The sequence below is a fragment of the Spironucleus salmonicida genome, chromosome 3 (assembly GCF_000497125.1).
Source record: "Spironucleus salmonicida strain ATCC 50377 chromosome 3, whole genome shotgun sequence".
NCBI lineage: Eukaryota > Fornicata > Diplomonadida > Hexamitidae > Spironucleus > Spironucleus salmonicida.
Window position 1 is genome coordinate 776,606 of NC_090598.1, and position 17,209 is coordinate 793,814.

Genomic DNA, 17,209 nt, shown 5'->3' on the forward strand with positions numbered 1-17,209 from the left:
GCGCATAAATGTGCGGGTAGCCCTCTGTGGCGCCTTCAATAATAAACAGTTCAGTCCTAATCAGACCATAGCTCCTGCCCGCCGCCGTTGTGCCTGCCCAACATTCCCATCTGGATCCCTTGCCGCTAACGCGCAGCAACCCTAACTTCGTAGGGTAAACAAATGGGATGACGAGCGCATCTGTCTAGATGCTTCGAAACTAAATCTAGCCAACGCCGTCGCATTGTGGGCGCTCCCAGGGCTACATGGAAACTGAAACCGAGGGCTCTGTAGGGCCCATTCTTGCCACTGCGAGGGGACCCTTGATGCAGGAATAGATGCCGTAGGTCCAAGCTGGGGCTAGACACCGGTTAGGGAACCACCTGAGCGTATTCTGGGCCACTCCGGCAGGGATGACACAAAAGGCGTCATGAGTTTCTTGTGCTGGGGCTGCCAATGAAGGGCCCTGTCCACAGCCGGCAACAGGTGCAAGGAAGCTCCTGCTATCCTCATATTAATAATCTATGCTATATAATATAAAGCGTCACTTCAGATGAATCGCTGGCCACCGACGGTGTCCTTGGTAACACTGCTCTTGGCCTTAGAAGGTCCAGTAGGCTTCCTCCTCATAGCAACGAATACGATCAGGAAGATCAATGCCAGCAGAGCCAGCACACCTATGACAATTCCGGCAATCGCACCACCACTCAGCTTGTTACCGTTCCCCTCTTAGCAGCGCCCGCCCACCAGAGAATATCCACTCAGGCAGCTCTTGCAATTAGTCTCGCTATCAAACTAGCCCTCGCAAATGCACCTGTGGCTGAGCCCCAGCTGTCTGCAGTGCCCGTTTCCGGCACACTCCTAGGCCTCGCTAATGCAGGACTCGAAGACGCATTTCCCCTCTCTCAGCTTGAAGAATCCCTCGTTGCAGTCATGGCAAAACTTCCCGTTCGCCCCAGCCTAGCAGCGGCATTCAAATACTTACTCGTAGATGTGGACACACTCGCCATTACCAGCACATTCGTAGCCATCTCGGCCAATGCACGCCTTATTAGCGCAGGTGTGATTGTTGGTCCAGGAGAATCCTTTCTCGGTGTCGCAGTCGTCACAAAATCTGCCAATGAATCCAGGCTAGCAGGCGCATCCTTCAATGTCGTTGACAAAGTCTAACACCTAGCAGGTTCCATTCCCAGAGCACGGGAGCGGCGAGGCCCTTCCGATGCAGCTGATGGAGATACATTCACCGGTAATGAGCTGATAGCCTTCTTCGCAGTCGACGCAGTTAGTATTCCCGCTGTAACCATTCTGGCAGAGGCATCTAAAATCTTCATTAATGTGAATGCAGAACCCTTTATCGTTGCACTATGCGGCGCTAACGATGCAGTCCACAGAAATGCAGCCACCGTTGGATACCTTTTAGAATCCCGAGACGCACTCGTCACAGAAGCTTCCGCCAGATATCCCACTGCACTCGCACTCGCCAAATTGGCTACAGGTGCCGTTGCTGGAACAGGGCTCCTAGTCCGTGCGGTTTTAGAAGCACGCTTCCGCCGCGCAGCCTCCGTTGTAATGTTTAAACCCTGGGCCGCAATCTCCGCACTGTTTCCCACTGTAGCCTGTGTTGCAAGCGCATACCCCATGGCCCCCGGCGCAGCTCCCGTTGCCAAAGCACTCGATGCCAGAGTTTAAGTCCACGCACCCAGCGGGGAGGCATCTGCCGTCGTTTGTCATGATGTCTGCGGCACCCTGGCACCGCTCGCACCATAGGCCGCCCGAATCTGCGTTGCATGCGCAGCTCCCATTCTGGCATGTCCCCTTGCCCGAGCAAACCGTGTGGTTGTGAACGCAGGTGCTCACCACGCACCCCTCCCCAGTCTTTGAGTACCCCTCCTAGCAGGTGAGGCAGTTGTGATCTAGGTCCGATTTTTTGTCCTCACAGACACATACGTTTCTGCCTGGGACTACGGTTTAGCTGCACTTGGAGCCGAAAAGCGGACACTGGAGCTTGCCGTTCATCTCTCTGCACGCGCGAAGACAGAAGCCGTCTGCTGTTCTAACAGAGTCTTCGGTGCAGGCGTTGCAGGTCTCCCCGGTGTAAAAACTGAAGCATTCGCAGCCAGAGTCACATATCCCGTGCCCGCTGCACAGCCTTCCAGCGTTGAAGCACTGGTCCGATACGCACATTCCGTTGTCGGGTTAAAACCCCTCCAGACAGTGCATGCACCTCTGGGCCGGATCAAAGTTTGCGTTTTCGCACGTGCAGACCGCCTGGGCCGGCAGCAGCCCCCCGGTGCAGGCAAAACCTCTCCCGCAATCCAGTTAGGTGCAGTTCTTCAGGCATCCCTGGGCCGTCTGGGAGAACCCGCTAGCGCAGCTCGCGCACTAGTCCCCGCTGTACCCTTGGAAGCAGGCACACACGGTATCTATGCACTCCCCTTTCCCGCAGTCGGTGTCGGCAGAGCATGTCATTTCTGATTTTGAGGTTTACAAAGTTGGGCAATACTCGGCTAGATATTAACCGATACTGCGCCTGGGAATTTTATTTAAAAATCGGCGGAAGTGTCGTGATCTTTCGTTTGAGGTCTACTTCTCGCTAGAATTCCAAATAAACAAGTGGAGATAGATTCTTTCTACCCTACGCCAAGTAGAATACTTTAGCTGGGTATGGCCTTTCGTCTATTTATACAAGTATATCGCAGTTCACTATTTAGAAAGGAATGAATACTTGTCAATACACTATATATGTTATTATATAGATGGGAAAGTGAAATGGAGCGGAATAATATCTTGTCTGCTGGCTACACTCCGCGTTGTATGCGCCCGTTTCGACCCAGAGATACGCACCTGTATCCGAACCCGCTAGCGATAAATGCCAAAACCGGTCCTACAAGGCACCAATTCCGCTGGAAGTTAGTCTAGCGAGCTCGCGTGTAGTTTTTGAGTATCGTCGCACCCAGGAGCGTATTTCCACTCGCCAGAACCAGCGGTGCAACCTGCATGGTCTGTGCTAATTTGCCGACAGCACGTCTTTCGACCAGGGGTATGGAACTGTGGACGCTGGAGCCTTGCTGGATTGATAGTAGAACGTCGTCAGCTATTCATGCTTTCCGGTCCGGCGTGCTTCTAGCAATCTATCTATGGCATCTCCATGCCACCCGAGTCCGAATTGCGTCCTGGCCCGAAGCACTCGTGCGCAGCCGAGGCTTAACTTTAGGCTCTAGCAACCAGCCAGACCGGAACCACACTGGCAGGTCCGGTGCTGATGCAAGGCCAAGGCATATTTAGGCTCTCAGGTGCCATTTTCCCGCCCATCCTGGGGTGATAGAGTCTGCCCGGACCATGCTGCCTGGGTATAAGTAGTTGCTGGGGATCAGCTCCTTGCAGTACGAACCATAGCCGGCACCTATCGTAGCGACTACGCTGCTTTACCTAGCAAGGGCTTGCGGACCTGCAGTCGGCGGGTGCGCATGCCTGCTATCATATGACGACCCCTTCCCACTGCAGAAATACATTGAGCAAGTGGTCCGGGCATATCCGAACTGGCTGCTGGGTCTAGGAGAAAATCACAGATCGTCGTTTCTTTGCTTGCGGGCATAGCGAATTCTCGTGGGCACGGCGGAGCATAAGCTGCTTGCTCCTCGAAGACATAACCTGGGGCTCCTCAGCGCAAGCACGCGGCTAGGCCAACTTCTAGCAGTTTAGTATCCATCTAACAGAAGTTCCAACGTGGAAGTAAAGAGACTCGCTCGTAGGGGCGTGCAGCCCACCCCTTAGAGTGATCAGAAGGGGCGTGATACAGTGCATACTTTATATTCACAGAAAGGGCTGGTAAAGGCACCAGCCATGAACCACGCCCACAGATCGCCGTTTTAGCGGTCAATCCAGGATGCTTCACTGGCGGCTCTAGGCCACTTGGTAGCCTTGGGAACTGGGCCCAAAAACCTGGTTGCGGTTGCATCTGGATACAATAGAATCTATGGATCAGAGGTAGTCTTCTCTGAGGAGGATGGATAGAGCTAAACCGCTCACACAGATGCTCCTCTGGGAACTTGGCTTGCACGGATTCCACGGTGACGGTGGGCATGCTCATGGCGGTGGGCGTGAACCGCGTGGAAGTTTCACTGGGTTGTTCAATAACTATGGCAAGCTAGCATTCTGAGATACGTGATACGCCTGGTTGGAGACGGTGCGGAAAGGCTGCATGCGTTTCTTGCGCGGGAAGATGTAGACGATCAAATTTAGTCTAGATTAATAAGTAAAATTGGTAGTTTGAAAGTATTAGCTTAGTTTGAGTTCATCACTTGTATAACCTAAAGCTATTTTCTAAACTAGGATGATCTTATTAAGTATAAATAAAAATCAGGAACGACGTCGGTCTTAGAAATTAGTTTATTCATTATATTGAAACAATATTGTCTCTATTTGTATAACATGTAATTGGGATATTGGTCAAATGTACAAGTAGGATTATTGATGATAAAAATGAGCATCAGTTATCAATCATTCGTATATATGAATAGTTTCTTACATAAATAATAATTAATGTATATATTTATTTCCAATTAAAATATAACAATATTTTTGCATATAATTGATAACAATTTACTTACCAAGTAAATTGTACTAAAATACATAACAATATACAAGAATTGATAATAAGTATAATATACTATCTATATAAATAAGGCATCGTTTTCTTAAGTTTAAATGTAATGTGAAATTAATATGCAGTACTTTATTTTTATAAAAAATATACTAGCTATCCAGTATATATGGAATATTGTATATTTATAAGATTTTTCAAAATTCTATCATTAATCATAAAATCTGTATTTAATTAGAAAGTAATTGTAGATTTCTAAGCGTAGAACAAAGCACATTGTAGCTTTATTTATGTTATCTCATGAATATAAAATCTAAATATAATCAATTTCTACAGCTAACGCAATCTAAACCTAAGTTCTTTAATTAGGATATTGAAGATAATGTCGAATTATTTAAAAATATAATTTTTATAAAAATGACACACAGATGGACATAAGATGAATGCCGACAAGTACAGGAATATGTGCAGAGACATGGTATGTAATGGGAAGATTTATAAACAACTTATTTTCCATAACTATCATAGTCTTAAGTTAAATAAAAATACTATGACCTCTCACGTAAGGCAACTGGTAAGTATGCTAGCAGTTAAGATTTAAAACGTTTCATAGTATGTGAAGATATGCCAAAAAAGCTTCATATTCGTTCAGAAAATTTAATGAGTACATTAATTCGGTTGCTAACAGTTGACTGATTCCTTTCCTTTTCCACTCCCCATGATGATTAGTTACAGCCGCCCCAGACTCAATACTGAGGACGCAAAGGTTTGACTGACGCTTTCAAGTATTTATATTTCTTTAGCCTGCGGGTACTCGTTACTTATTATACGATCTCTGCCGTGCTTATCGGGCACCGTAGGCGGGCTCGCCATAGGGCTGCTGCGCTACACCAGAGCGGGCTGGCCCCTCCGCTGCTCCAGAGGGCGCGAAGGCCTGCCCACAGTGATCCACGTCATACTCACTAGTCCCCAGGGTCGTCTGGTGCCAGCGAGCTCTCGCAGATACCGTCCAGCAGGCAGAACTCCTTGACCTCGTCCAGGCTGAACTCGCGCACGCACAGGTTGTCCAGGCTCATCAGCCGGCTGGCGAAGGCGCACCGGATGGGCTCCTTGGGCCGGGGCTTGAAGCTGCTCTGCCTCAGGTGCAGCGGCATTTTCCTTGGCGATGTGCTGGCGAAGGGGTATCAATATAAGGCGAGCCGCTCAAGAATGGAAAGGGCATTTGCGCGAGTGCAGATGAGTTAGCAAGGAAACCAGTTTCTCCGTTTTCCATACCTCATATTAGGCCATTGTGACGCCAGTTCCCAAACAAAGCGGAAAGTACAAAGTATACAGTGCGTATTCCCGCGTAATACGGCCATCTAGAAAGGGGCTGGGCAATGCTGCGCAGGGTCCGCCCTCTGCCGCTGGCCGTCGGTCCTGCTGCCTCCGGCCCGCTGAGCCACCCTGCCGCGGAGTCACACCAGCACCCGCACCGCCTTGAAGCCCTCGGGCCCCAGGCCGCAGCCCCGCAGGTCGAGCACCTCCAGGCCCTCCACCAGGCCGGTGTCGGCGGACCGCAGTCCCCTGCAGTCGGCCAGCTTCAGGACCCGGAGGACCAGCGGCGCCGTGGCGCTCAGCCGCACGAGCCGCGAGCCCGTGAAGTCCGCACCGTCGAACGGCACCCTGACGCTCGCGAGGTCGAACTGCAGCACGCTGGCGCCCCGGAAGTCGAGGATGGCCAGACCGTTGAAGTTGCGGTAGAACTTCATTCCGGGGGCATGCCTTATAATACAATATCCGGCCCCTCTACGCAAATGGCGAACGACGCGCAGAAGAAGATCGTCCAGCAGAACGCGGCCACCGTGGGGAAGCTGCGCAGCGCGATCGCGGCCGTCTTCGCCTTCCACCTGGCCCTCTCCTACGGCCTGCGGGCCCGCTCTGTGCGGCTCCCGCGCGTCTGCTGCTCCTGCCTGGCCATGGGGCCCGTCTGCGCGATATACCGCGCCCTGGCCCGCTTCGCGCAGCCCAGCATGGACGGCACGCAGACGCTGCGCAACAACTCGCCCATCACCCAGGGCCACCTCTTCTCGGCCCTCTTCGACGTGGTCTACGTGCTGCTGTTCTGCCTCGTGCTGCTCAGCTTCGGCGACGGGATGCGCTGGAGCTTCCTCCTCCTGCCGCTGGGCGCCGTGGCGGTCCTCTGGGTCAAGGTCGCCCGGCCCTGGCTGTTCCAGTCCCGCTTCGACGACGAGGGCGAGCGGCAGAAGCAGCTGGAGATGGACCAGGCATACGCGAAGGCCAGGGAGCGCGCCGAGCGCGGCAGGAGGAAGTACAAGTTCTGAGCTCACTCTTTTTCGTTTGTAGTGTATTCACAGATCCAGACTTTCTGCAAAAGCATTCACAAGCTAAAATCAGCAATCCAGCCACAATTCCAGATACCCCCGTTATACTATACACTAGCGTATTACTATATATTCTTGTCTGATCGAAAAACTAAATCACGGGAATTATGACTTGATCATATTATACAATAGAATAAAGCCTCTTGCTCGTAATTAGAGATGAAACTTTCTGTGCAGTGGCTCGGTCCACAGAATCTTCAAATGCGATAGAATAGTTTTGCACTGAAAAAATATCTCGTCGACTGAGCACTAGGAATGGTTCAGGCAAGATATCTGTTATTAAACCATTTTTAACCGTTTTTTCAAAAAATGATACTTAGATTAGATATCTGGATTATACTTGGAGTGTACATCCTATAATATAAATCGGCGCATTGCCTATTTAAATTGATCCCTCGACGGCATTGCTTTCGAACTAAACAGTCAGCTAAGTGTATTCATAACACGACTGATATCTTCTTGGATTTAACATTATGAAATCAAGCGCGCCGTTGTCTCTATATACGAGGACTGTGACTGAAACAAGAAGAGTCTCCTCCTTTCCTAGAAAGGATAGTAATTCAATGCAAGTGGGGTCTTCAACCTATTTGCACTCTACTGATAATGTGGTAGTTTCTTAGCGGAATTCCGACTGGTTATTTTAGTACGTCCATGTGACGCCTTCACCTGCAATTTCAGAATTTGTAATCCCAACAATAACTTCCGTTAAATTTGATGAAAACACACATTTGTTAGTAGGCGTAAAGTATAGGATTATAAGTTCTCCGTTAATTTGGTAAGAGGAGTCTGAGTAGCAATTAACAAGATTGGTATCAAAAATGTTATCTATTGAAGTTGTGAATGTAAGATAATCTGTATCAGGATTGTTTAGTTAGAAATAAAGATTGAATTGAAGGTCCACTATGGCGTTGTAAATAATATTATTTACCATCTAGTCGCACTCACTTACGTTGGGAAAATTATTACAGTTGAACACCACTTCGATAGGTGAAGATTCAGTGAGGGAGGAAAACTGCACGCCAACCTAAAATATAAGGGACTAATCGAATACTACCAACTCAGCTAACACAGTTTCATTTAACTACTCCGGTGCGAGCCCAGAGGGTTTCTTGCCAAACTGTGTAATCGAGTAATTACACCCATTTTGCTTGGCTGATATCGTAAAGACGTTGTCTGCTAGAGACGCCTTAACGTCAACTAGGCAATCATTCGCGTTGAAGCTTAGCACCGAGAAGTAGGCCAGGGTCTGCTTCACCTCGGCGTCCATGTCCAGGAAGGTGATCTTGAAGTTCGACTGGGTGGTGAGAAGCCCGGCCTCTTTTTCCGCATCGGTCTCAAAGGGAATATTGATCTGAATGTTCTGCAGATGGCGATACTCAAAATTCTCGGAAAAGGCTTCCTGGGCGTTGACCAGTTCCACTGATGCTCTGGTGAGTCTGCCGTCGAGCTTCTGACAGATTTCGAAGGCGCTCGATGTGGACTCCGGGAGGTACGTGGCCCGCAATATGCCCATCCCGGTAATCGGGTTGTACACGAAGGTGGCGTTGGGTAAATAGCTGCTGACGGCGGGCAGACTTAGCATTAAATAACGGATAAATATGTAACTAGTATGATGTTTTAATATATGATACAAGAAAAATAAATTCAATTTTGTAAAATGATATACATTGTCCTTCAATATGTTATTGTATTTTGTTAAAAATACAAATATGTAAGTTTTTATAAATTATGTAATAGTTAATCTGAAGCGTTGATAACAAATTACATTATATAGTAATTTCTCTATGTGAAATAATAGTATCCTCCTTATAAATCTAAATTATATATTAAAAATATTTATCAATCATAACACTAGTAAAAAAATGCTACATATATTGTCATTTAATTATTCAACTTGTAATTTATTTCTAGAATTCTATATGTTAAATACTAATTAGCATTTATTTCTCATAGTTTTTGCTGTTTGTTTTCTGTTAAGATAGAATTATTATTAATAATAGAAATAGTATAATCTTTATAGGGGTGCATTTCTATCCAGAACAAGATAATAATATTTTAATATCAAGTTTTATAAGTATTTTTGATTTATATGTACTCTTCAGCGTAATAAATTTAATTACATAGCAATGTAAAGCATTCAATGTTTTAACTAAAAGAACAGTCTTTTATATATATCTTAAACCATACGAACAATGAATATATTGATACACTTAATTAATAATATGTAAGTATCCTTTTATTAATAATAATTTTATTAAAACAGAGAGTAAAAGCTGAAATATAATTTTAGTTTGTGATGAATCTTATTATCATTATGATACTGAAATTTACTAGCAACTCACTAACTTAGATCTTACATCAAAAAATTATAACATTTATTTTTGTTATTATAATGTTAATAAATATATTAAATTCTAATTATCAGTGATTGTTAAGTACAATATAGAATATAAATTCATTAATTTATTATGTTAAACAAAGTATTATTAGCACATGCTTAATCGAGATTCAAATTTATAATCATTATATTTTACATTATAATATAGAATTGGATTTTATTTACTCTATTACTTGGTAGTTATTTACCACATAACAATAAGTATAATATATATCATATAACTTCGCATAAAGTTTAGTCTTCTGTTAAGAGGTCATTAAAATTCCATATTTTTTTAAGTCGTCTTTAGATTATAATAAAATATTAATTATTAGTGTAATTACACTATTGATTTGGGATATATTGTAAGATTGTAAATATCGTCAGGAACTTATAATATTCCAAAAAAAACTTTTCAATTAATTTATTAGAAAATCAGCTGAATAATTATTATTATCAGCATGTAATTAAATAATAATAATAAATAGCTTGGATAATATATTATTGCTTATTCTAATTTTTAATAATTTAACCTCAAATAAAACCGGTTGACGAACATATAAAATTTAATTCTAAGTTCCACTATTACTAAAAATTCTGCAACAACTATCTTTAAGTAAAAAACGACCAGCAGCATATTACATTATAACATCAGATAATATACATTATTATAATTCTATAAAAACAAATCAGAGGTCATATCAGCCGTTTGATTTTTCGCATAAAAATTAAAATTTCCAATCCGGCTATAAAAATACCACCTAATAATCCACCAATAATCATAATCATGTAAATAGGCGTTTAATCATAAAGATCTGCCTAATCTATCGTATTGAACACCGGAAGCCGGATAGTGCCATAACGAATCAGGGCGTAAAACATATCTTATCGGACCAGACTCGATATCTCTCGAATGACGTTCAAATCTGTCAAACTGAATTATATAGATGTGTTTGCCGTTGAAAACTAGTCTATAATCGAGAATTCATAGAATGGGGTATCCTCAATTTGCGTTATCGACCCGTCTGGAACTGTGTGCCGGTACAGAAAAAGGCTTATCGTCTACCTCGTTAACACGTTGAGTTAGCAGGTCTGGAATGCAATTGCATGGCTTTTCAGGATGAGTTTTGCTTCCACTGCACCCTTTGGGAAACTCAAAAGCATTTCAGTTGATGTATAACATTCTTGATACTTAGATGGCTCAATAATGATAAAATTAACTGTACCATCCGTATTATGGATCACAATTCTGAAGAACATAAACACGTTCTATATTTTTTCCAAAACTGAGATACTTGATTTACAAAATTTATCGTCTAGCTATTTGCATTCAACCGAGTATCTAGTAGATTCACTAGTAAGTTCTGCAATCTTGATATCTGCCGTCCATATCTTAGCATTTTATAAATTCATGCTATCCGTAAGGCCGATAATTGTTTGTACTCTTCCATCACCAAAGTTACATTTCCCTGTTGGATTGAGGTAGAAAACAACCATCTGAGTGTTCAGCTGATACGTGGTATTTTTGAAACAGTTGTCATACCCGACCTCGAAAATCTAGTTAATTTTGGTGTTTATTTATAGGAAGCTATGATCAGGGCGTTGCATTTAGTAGTTAAAAATGATGTTAAAATCTAGCACCGGAGTCAGCGCGAGGCTCCGTATTATGTCAAAGCAGATCTCCGCATCTATTTCATCTTACTGGTGCACACAGTCAAAGATGATTTCAAACCTGTTAGCATCCGGTTGATCCCGCAGCAAGAGGCCACTGGGCATATCTAACAGTTTATCAAAAAGTGACAAGCTCGCAATAACGGTTTTATTGAAGCTCTCGTCATCGATTCCTCCACCTGCGGCAAACTGTGTATTTGAGAGGTCGCATCCGCGATTTTCAGCGCGTATGACTATTTGTGACCCGTGGATCTCGCAGACAGCGCTAGCAATGCAGTCATCATGGTTGAACACAAGTAGTGAGAAGTATGAGAGCGTTTGACGAATTTCAGCGTCCATATCCATAATCTACACAAGGAAATTGGACTGGCGAGTGACAAGTCCAGCATTTTGCTGAGCGACCGAATCAAATGAGATCTGGAGGTGTAGCTACTCCAAGTGCCTGAAATTGAAATTTGAGGATATCGCAATTTCAGAGTTTGCGAGCTCGACTTTGGCCCTGGCGAGGTGGTTCTACAGTTACGCGCATAGCTTGAAAGGGCTGGAATCATCTGGTGGTAAATAGGAGGCGGTTAGGGTACCTTGGTGCGTGATCGGATTGTAGATGAAAGTAGCGTTAGGCTGGTAACATGTGAGACTAAGCGTAAGGAGCATTCTAGTATAATGGAACGCACGTTTGGAGCGGTAAATATAATGTTATTTGTGTTAAAAAAATTTTTATGATATATTAATATAAATTGAATATAGGAAGGTAAAAGAAATAGGGTTTTTAGAATTTTAAATACAGAATAATAAAAGGTTATTGGTACAATCTAATTTGTTGACAATGGAAAACATTACGTATATAATATACATTATAAACAGATTGCTAAGAAATAAATGTTACGAAATTCTAGTAAACTTATAAGTCTAGGCTTTCAATAGTGAGTGGTATAGTTTATTTTGTAATTATATCTGATTGTACTTGTTAACAATATGCATAAAGCAAAACACTAATAGTAAAAAACAATTCAATTATAAGACGATTATTGTAATTACTTTATAACTTTTGTTTGCATTACAATTAATTAAATAATGAGATTATAATGGAATACCTAATAAAATTTTCAAATTTAAAACTAATAGAGTAAATAGTATAAAACTAGGTTAACTATATATTGTGAATTTTTTATATTTAGATATAAAAGGTAACGACAATAAAAAGAAAATTCCTTGATTAGACTTATTCTAATGTTATTGAAAAACTAAGATAAATAAAAAAATAATTATCACACATAGCTATCCACAATTGATCTTTTAAACAACTCTCAAGTATCGTCTAAAATCTCAGAATTGTTATACCAAATTTAAAATGGATTATAACATTAAAATAATAAAATACTTAAGTCAGTTGTACAAGTTTTAACTACGTTATAAATTCAATTTTTAATTAATTCAAGAACATTTCTTTGTTTATTTCGACTTAGTAAATAAAATTAAAAAGATTCTGCTAAAATTATATTCATAATTTTTTCGTAGTTAAGAATTTATCTAGTGATACTAATATAAATGATATTTTTTCAGTGAAAATAACTCATATAATTGGAAAGCGGTAATGGAAAATAGGAATACATAGAAAAATATAACAAATATAACGTGAATAGAGAAGCAGTAAAAAACTTGAAAGGTAAAATTAGTAAAAAGACTTCTTATAATGAGGGAATTACTATTAGATTGATATGGAAGCAACCGTAATATCTAGAGTATAGGTGGATCTATATCTATAAGACTTTAATCCAATGCTAAAAATCATATAATATATAAGAAAGCAATTACAAGGAATTTAAAGCCATAAAATAAGATATATATCCAATCTGTAACGACATTGACGGAGTTAAACAGATAATAAATGCATATTCCTAATAAAATGCAAATAAACTAAGGCTATTAGAAAGCAGATGGTGTACAAGGCGATGGAGACAAGCCGGTGCAGCCCTTCCTGCCGGTGAGAGCCGAGCCAAAGTACACGGTGCCGAAAACGTTCAACTTTACCATGTTCAAGAGCCCGTGCAAGTGACCACTCTACATTTGGAACGAATATAAATAGTTGATTATTTTATGTATAGTCACCTTCTAAGTCTGCGTAAATGTCGTACTTCGTGCCATCGCAGACCTCCCAGCTGCACCAGATATCCGATTTGCTGAGGCCCATAAAGGACCTTTCGGATGCATGGCAGATCGACCTGGAACCCTACATTGAGGACTTCTACAGCACCTTCACGGAGGACGAAATTCCAGATTTCCGGGACGCGGCGGCGCTGGTGTTGGGGGCGAGCAGCATATTTGCGCGCAAGGTCGACTTCCTGTACGACTAGCTGCAGGCTGCCCTGATACAGAACAGCAGGAACCAGAAGCCCAGCCGGCGCAAATCCCTGGCGGCCTTTTCGGGCCAGAACATCATCATCGACTACATAGCGTCGCCCCAAGAGTACGACCTGACCTCGTACTTTGAGCAGTTCCAGCAGGAGCCCACCGAGGACCTGTGCCTGCTGCCCCGCGACCCCCAGACCAGCCTGTGCTCCAGGACCTCGCTGGAGACCCAGAACTACAAAATCTCGCCCGTGTTCTCCGCCATCTAGCAGCAGCAACTCCTGGTGTTTGAGCACTGGGACACGCCCCAGCTGTACAGAGCGCTCAATGGCGACGTCAAGGCAGGCCCGACGCTGTTCTCGACGCCCCTGAACCCCAAGATGTACGAGCAGATGAGCAGGCTGGTCGGCGCCGAGAAAAGTGTCATCGCGCCGCAGCAACCTCTGCCGCCATCCGCTCTGAGCTCCCAGCCCGACTCTCCGCCCGGCCACGATATGGTGCAGCCAAGCGAGAACTCTGACCCGGGCGAGGGCCCAGACGACATCAACCTGGACGAGCTCTCGTTCCATGCCATCCTCGACATTGCGACAGAGAGCATCGCCGACCAGATGGATACGCTCTTTTAGAAAATCCAGGGCTTTTGCGATCAAAAGGCCGCCAAGGTCGCAGCCGCCAAGCCCTTCCAGCTGATGCGGCCTAACGAGATTCTGCCTCCCAGGTAGGACGTCAGGATCGGAAACTACGTCTTCGTGGGCGAGTTGGCGGGCCTGGACTACCAGGAGCGCGGTTTCGACTACGACCTCGTCGCCCTAAACAACACCGACGCGTTCGTCACCGCCGGCACCTTTTACTCGGACAGCGTGCACTCTGCGACCGCCAAAAAGGCGATCTTCGGCGCGAGGTAGGTGGTCTCCGTGGAACAAGACCAGGCGTCACGCCAGGCTGAGCAGACCCAGGGCAGCCAGATCCAGCTCGATTTCGAGATCCCGAAGGAGCCGCTGGTGCAGCGCCAGCTCCAGAAGGGCAGTGGGTTCGTGTATCGGAAAATAATAAACCACGACTACCTGTTCTGGAAGAAGAGCACGATCGTAAGCACGGCGCCCTTCGATATCTAGGAGGTCACGAAGGCCGTTCTAGACCAAAGCGGCGAGAAGGTGCTCCTCCGGCAGCTGAGCAAAAACAGGCGCGAGCTGTCCCAGAACTTCATGGGCGCCCTGCTGCTGGCCAGCCAGGGCAAGTGCGAGATCATCGACGAGGGCGAGCGGGGCATCTTTGTGTTGCGGAAGGACTGAGGAGGCGGCGTCTCGGATGCGCGCCAACTGACCTCCTGGAGATGGTGCGGGCGGAGGCATGTGGCTGTTTGCGCGGGCTAGTTGGTGGCGAAAGTATCCCGCTGAGAGTTGTGCGGCCGGACTATGCGCGACGGGCGCAGCCTAAAGTTTGAACTACGATAGTGCTTACCAGTCCAGCAAATGCGGGGAGGCAGTTTAGGCAGTATCCGCCAATTGGCGGATTAGCCAGCCCAGAACATCATCCTTTACGAACCACGCCGTTGGCAACTGCAGGATAATAGTAACATATGCACCAGTGGAGTACGCTCGACTCCAATTTAAGGTGGGGTGTATTCGTAAATTGTAAATGTTAAATGTCACTAGAAGCGGCTAGTTACTGCAGGTGGGTGCGGTAAGGATGGTTTAGGTTTACGCGAAAAGGAGAGGAACATGGTGTCTAGTCATTTGCTTGTTGGATTTTGTGTAATTATCTCCTGTATTTTCTAGTTTACTATCTTGAAGTTATATAAATGTACTGTACATTAGGTGTATAAAAATTACTTCACAACAATTTAGATATGATTTTACGGTAATTACAATGAATATTAATTGTAACTTTTTCATTATTAATAAATTAAAATACGTTAAGATTATTCATCTACTTTGTAACAGATATTTTTTGATATTTTTGGATTATGAGGACATTCTCAACTTCGACTAGATAGGAATCTAAACAGTGATTTGCTATTTATTATATTACTATACTTTTACTTAATACAAAGTCAACACAAAATAATTTAGTATATAGATGCTATTTTTGCAACTAAAGAGGTCCATTATTCTCGACGACTCGCAACAAAATCGTAGATTAACCTGCTGCCTCCAGTCCAAAAACAATAGTTTTAACACAAAAGCAATCTTTAACGCGCTATCTATCCATTTACCCTAACAATTATAGTTTGTCAACTGCATTAATTCTTAAACACAATTTTGTGTAACTTTCATCCCAACTGTTTGCATTCACTAAATAAGTCTGAAATCAATTATTTACGGTACAGTTTAACTCATTTGGGCGCCAGCACAGGATATTGACAACCAATTAAAACCAAGTCATCTATTATGTCCGTTAACGCGTATTTCAAGTACACGAGATATTGCATTATTATATTCTAATACACTTAAAATCAATTTTTCTTCCAGAAATTCAACAAACCTGTCAACAAAGCCAACGAATATGGATTTGAAAACGCTGAAAGGCCCGAACCAGAGTTTGATTTGCAGCCCATTTTCTTTTAGAAATCAAAAATAAATATCATTCAAATGATATAATAAACGCTAAATTTTAATTCAGAATTAGAGCAATTCGTACCAAATCTCATGCCACAACAGTCCCAAAACTCGCTATTTTGCACATTTCGCGCGAAGTTTCCAATAAACCGCTCAAATCAACGCTGCGGACCCCAATTCGCCGCGTTTAGCCCACGTTTTCCGCATCCTGAGAAAGCGGCAGCGGACCTGGTTGTCCGTACGGTCGCCCAGCGCGGCTGCAATTTCGCTCCAACCAGGCTACGGGACGCGGGACGCCATGGCGATGAGTACCTGGTCCTGGGATGGCGTCCACTGGCCCTTGCAGAGCCCTGGACGCAGCACACGCGCAAAGCGCTGCTGACACTGCGACGGGCTGAATGGGAGCTTGAGCGCAGCCCGCCCGAAGTCGTTGGGGTGCTCCTGTATCAGTTTCAGGAGCAGTGCATCGTGTTCGGCGGTCCAGTGAGAGCGCGTTTTAGCGACTTTTTGCGGATATGCGGTGAGCGGGATAGAGCGCGTCCGAAGCTCCGGTTCAAGGTGGCAAGAGCAGGCGGTAAGGTCTCCTATCTGGTCATAGGTGATAAGGCCCATGCAGTAGCATGCGTATTGCTGGGGGAGCATTTGGAGTCGAAAATGAGATTCTAGTAGAATATATATAATAATTTACTAAATTGATTCAATTCATACTTTCCTTTTCCACTCCCCAGGATGATTAGTTACAGCCGCCCCAGACTCAATACTGAGGACGCAAAGGTTTGACTGACGCTTTCAAGTATTTATATTTCTTTAGCCTGCGGGTACTCGTTACTTATTATACGATCTCTGCCGTGCTTATCGGGCACCGTAGGCGGGCTCGCCATAGGGCTGCTGCGCTACACCAGAGCGGGCTGGCCCCTCCGCTGCTCCAGAGGGCGCGAAGGCCTGCCCACAGTGATCCACGTCATACTCACTAGTCCCCAGGGTCGTCTGGTGCCAGCGAGCTCTCGCAGATACCGTCCAGCAGGCAGAACTCCTTGACCTCGTCCAGGCTGAACTCGCGCACGCACAGGTTGTCCAGGCTCATCAGCCGGCTGGCGAAGGCGCACCGGATGGGCTCCTTGGGCCGGGGCTTGAAGCTGCCATGCCTCAGGTGCAGCGGCATTTTCCTTGACAATGTGCTGGCGAAGGGGTATCAATATAAGGCGAGCCGCTCAAGAATGGAAAGGGCATTTGCGCGAGTGCAGATGAGTTAGCAAGGAAACCAGTTTCTCCGTTTTCCATACCTCAT

At 44.6% G+C, this 17,209-nt stretch overlaps 13 protein-coding genes across 13 annotated transcripts; 7 read left to right on the forward strand and 6 right to left on the reverse strand. All coding sequences in view use genetic code 6, as the record gives it.

Annotated features, from left to right (window-relative positions):
- Positions 1–528: 528 nt before the first annotated feature.
- Positions 529–2,448, reverse strand: SS50377_22737 (Tenascin-like protein; the record flags this gene model as incomplete). The annotated part of the gene is made up of 1 exon (XM_067906618.1): positions 529–2,448. One exon carries the CDS (start codon positions 2,446–2,448, stop codon positions 529–531), a length of 1,920 nt encoding a protein of 639 aa, XP_067765886.1.
- A 300-nt stretch (positions 2,449–2,748) lies between these two features.
- Positions 2,749–4,053, forward strand: SS50377_22738 (uncharacterized protein; the record flags this gene model as incomplete). Its single annotated transcript, XM_067906619.1, has 1 exon — positions 2,749–4,053. The coding sequence occupies one exon, from the start codon at positions 2,749–2,751 to the stop codon at positions 4,051–4,053; it is 1,305 nt and encodes a 434-aa protein (XP_067765887.1).
- Positions 4,054–4,999: 946 nt separating this feature from the next.
- SS50377_22739 (Myb-like DNA-binding domain-containing protein) lies at positions 5,000–5,278 on the forward strand (the record flags this gene model as incomplete). Its single annotated transcript, XM_067906620.1, has 1 exon — positions 5,000–5,278. One exon carries the CDS (start codon positions 5,000–5,002, stop codon positions 5,276–5,278), a length of 279 nt encoding a protein of 92 aa, XP_067765888.1.
- Positions 5,279–5,541: 263 nt separating this feature from the next.
- SS50377_22740 (uncharacterized protein) lies at positions 5,542–5,736 on the reverse strand (the record flags this gene model as incomplete). Its single annotated transcript, XM_067906621.1, has 1 exon — positions 5,542–5,736. One exon carries the CDS (start codon positions 5,734–5,736, stop codon positions 5,542–5,544), a length of 195 nt encoding a protein of 64 aa, XP_067765889.1.
- A 303-nt stretch (positions 5,737–6,039) lies between these two features.
- On the reverse strand, positions 6,040–6,333 carry SS50377_22741 (uncharacterized protein; the record flags this gene model as incomplete). Its single annotated transcript, XM_067906622.1, has 1 exon — positions 6,040–6,333. The coding sequence occupies one exon, from the start codon at positions 6,331–6,333 to the stop codon at positions 6,040–6,042; it is 294 nt and encodes a 97-aa protein (XP_067765890.1).
- Positions 6,334–6,378: 45 nt separating this feature from the next.
- Positions 6,379–6,906, forward strand: SS50377_22742 (uncharacterized protein; the record flags this gene model as incomplete). Its single annotated transcript, XM_067906623.1, has 1 exon — positions 6,379–6,906. One exon carries the CDS (start codon positions 6,379–6,381, stop codon positions 6,904–6,906), a length of 528 nt encoding a protein of 175 aa, XP_067765891.1.
- Positions 6,907–7,868: 962 nt separating this feature from the next.
- On the forward strand, positions 7,869–8,321 carry SS50377_22743 (uncharacterized protein; the record flags this gene model as incomplete). Its single annotated transcript, XM_067906624.1, has 1 exon — positions 7,869–8,321. One exon carries the CDS (start codon positions 7,869–7,871, stop codon positions 8,319–8,321), a length of 453 nt encoding a protein of 150 aa, XP_067765892.1.
- A 1,718-nt stretch (positions 8,322–10,039) lies between these two features.
- On the reverse strand, positions 10,040–11,668 carry SS50377_22744 (uncharacterized protein; the record flags this gene model as incomplete). The annotated part of the gene is made up of 1 exon (XM_067906625.1): positions 10,040–11,668. The coding sequence occupies one exon, from the start codon at positions 11,666–11,668 to the stop codon at positions 10,040–10,042; it is 1,629 nt and encodes a 542-aa protein (XP_067765893.1).
- Positions 11,669–12,902: 1,234 nt separating this feature from the next.
- Positions 12,903–13,070, forward strand: SS50377_22745 (uncharacterized protein; the record flags this gene model as incomplete). The annotated part of the gene is made up of 1 exon (XM_067906626.1): positions 12,903–13,070. The coding sequence occupies one exon, from the start codon at positions 12,903–12,905 to the stop codon at positions 13,068–13,070; it is 168 nt and encodes a 55-aa protein (XP_067765894.1).
- Positions 13,071–13,140: 70 nt separating this feature from the next.
- Positions 13,141–14,655, forward strand: SS50377_22746 (Condensin II complex subunit H2; the record flags this gene model as incomplete). The annotated part of the gene is made up of 1 exon (XM_067906627.1): positions 13,141–14,655. The coding sequence occupies one exon, from the start codon at positions 13,141–13,143 to the stop codon at positions 14,653–14,655; it is 1,515 nt and encodes a 504-aa protein (XP_067765895.1).
- Positions 14,656–14,835: 180 nt separating this feature from the next.
- SS50377_22747 (uncharacterized protein) lies at positions 14,836–15,216 on the forward strand (the record flags this gene model as incomplete). Its single annotated transcript, XM_067906628.1, has 1 exon — positions 14,836–15,216. The coding sequence occupies one exon, from the start codon at positions 14,836–14,838 to the stop codon at positions 15,214–15,216; it is 381 nt and encodes a 126-aa protein (XP_067765896.1).
- Positions 15,217–16,074: 858 nt separating this feature from the next.
- SS50377_22748 (Myb-like DNA-binding domain-containing protein) lies at positions 16,075–16,563 on the reverse strand (the record flags this gene model as incomplete). The annotated part of the gene is made up of 1 exon (XM_067906629.1): positions 16,075–16,563. The coding sequence occupies one exon, from the start codon at positions 16,561–16,563 to the stop codon at positions 16,075–16,077; it is 489 nt and encodes a 162-aa protein (XP_067765897.1).
- Positions 16,564–16,888: 325 nt separating this feature from the next.
- Positions 16,889–17,083, reverse strand: SS50377_22749 (uncharacterized protein; the record flags this gene model as incomplete). Its single annotated transcript, XM_067906630.1, has 1 exon — positions 16,889–17,083. The coding sequence occupies one exon, from the start codon at positions 17,081–17,083 to the stop codon at positions 16,889–16,891; it is 195 nt and encodes a 64-aa protein (XP_067765898.1).
- Between the last annotated feature and the right edge of the window lie 126 nt (positions 17,084–17,209).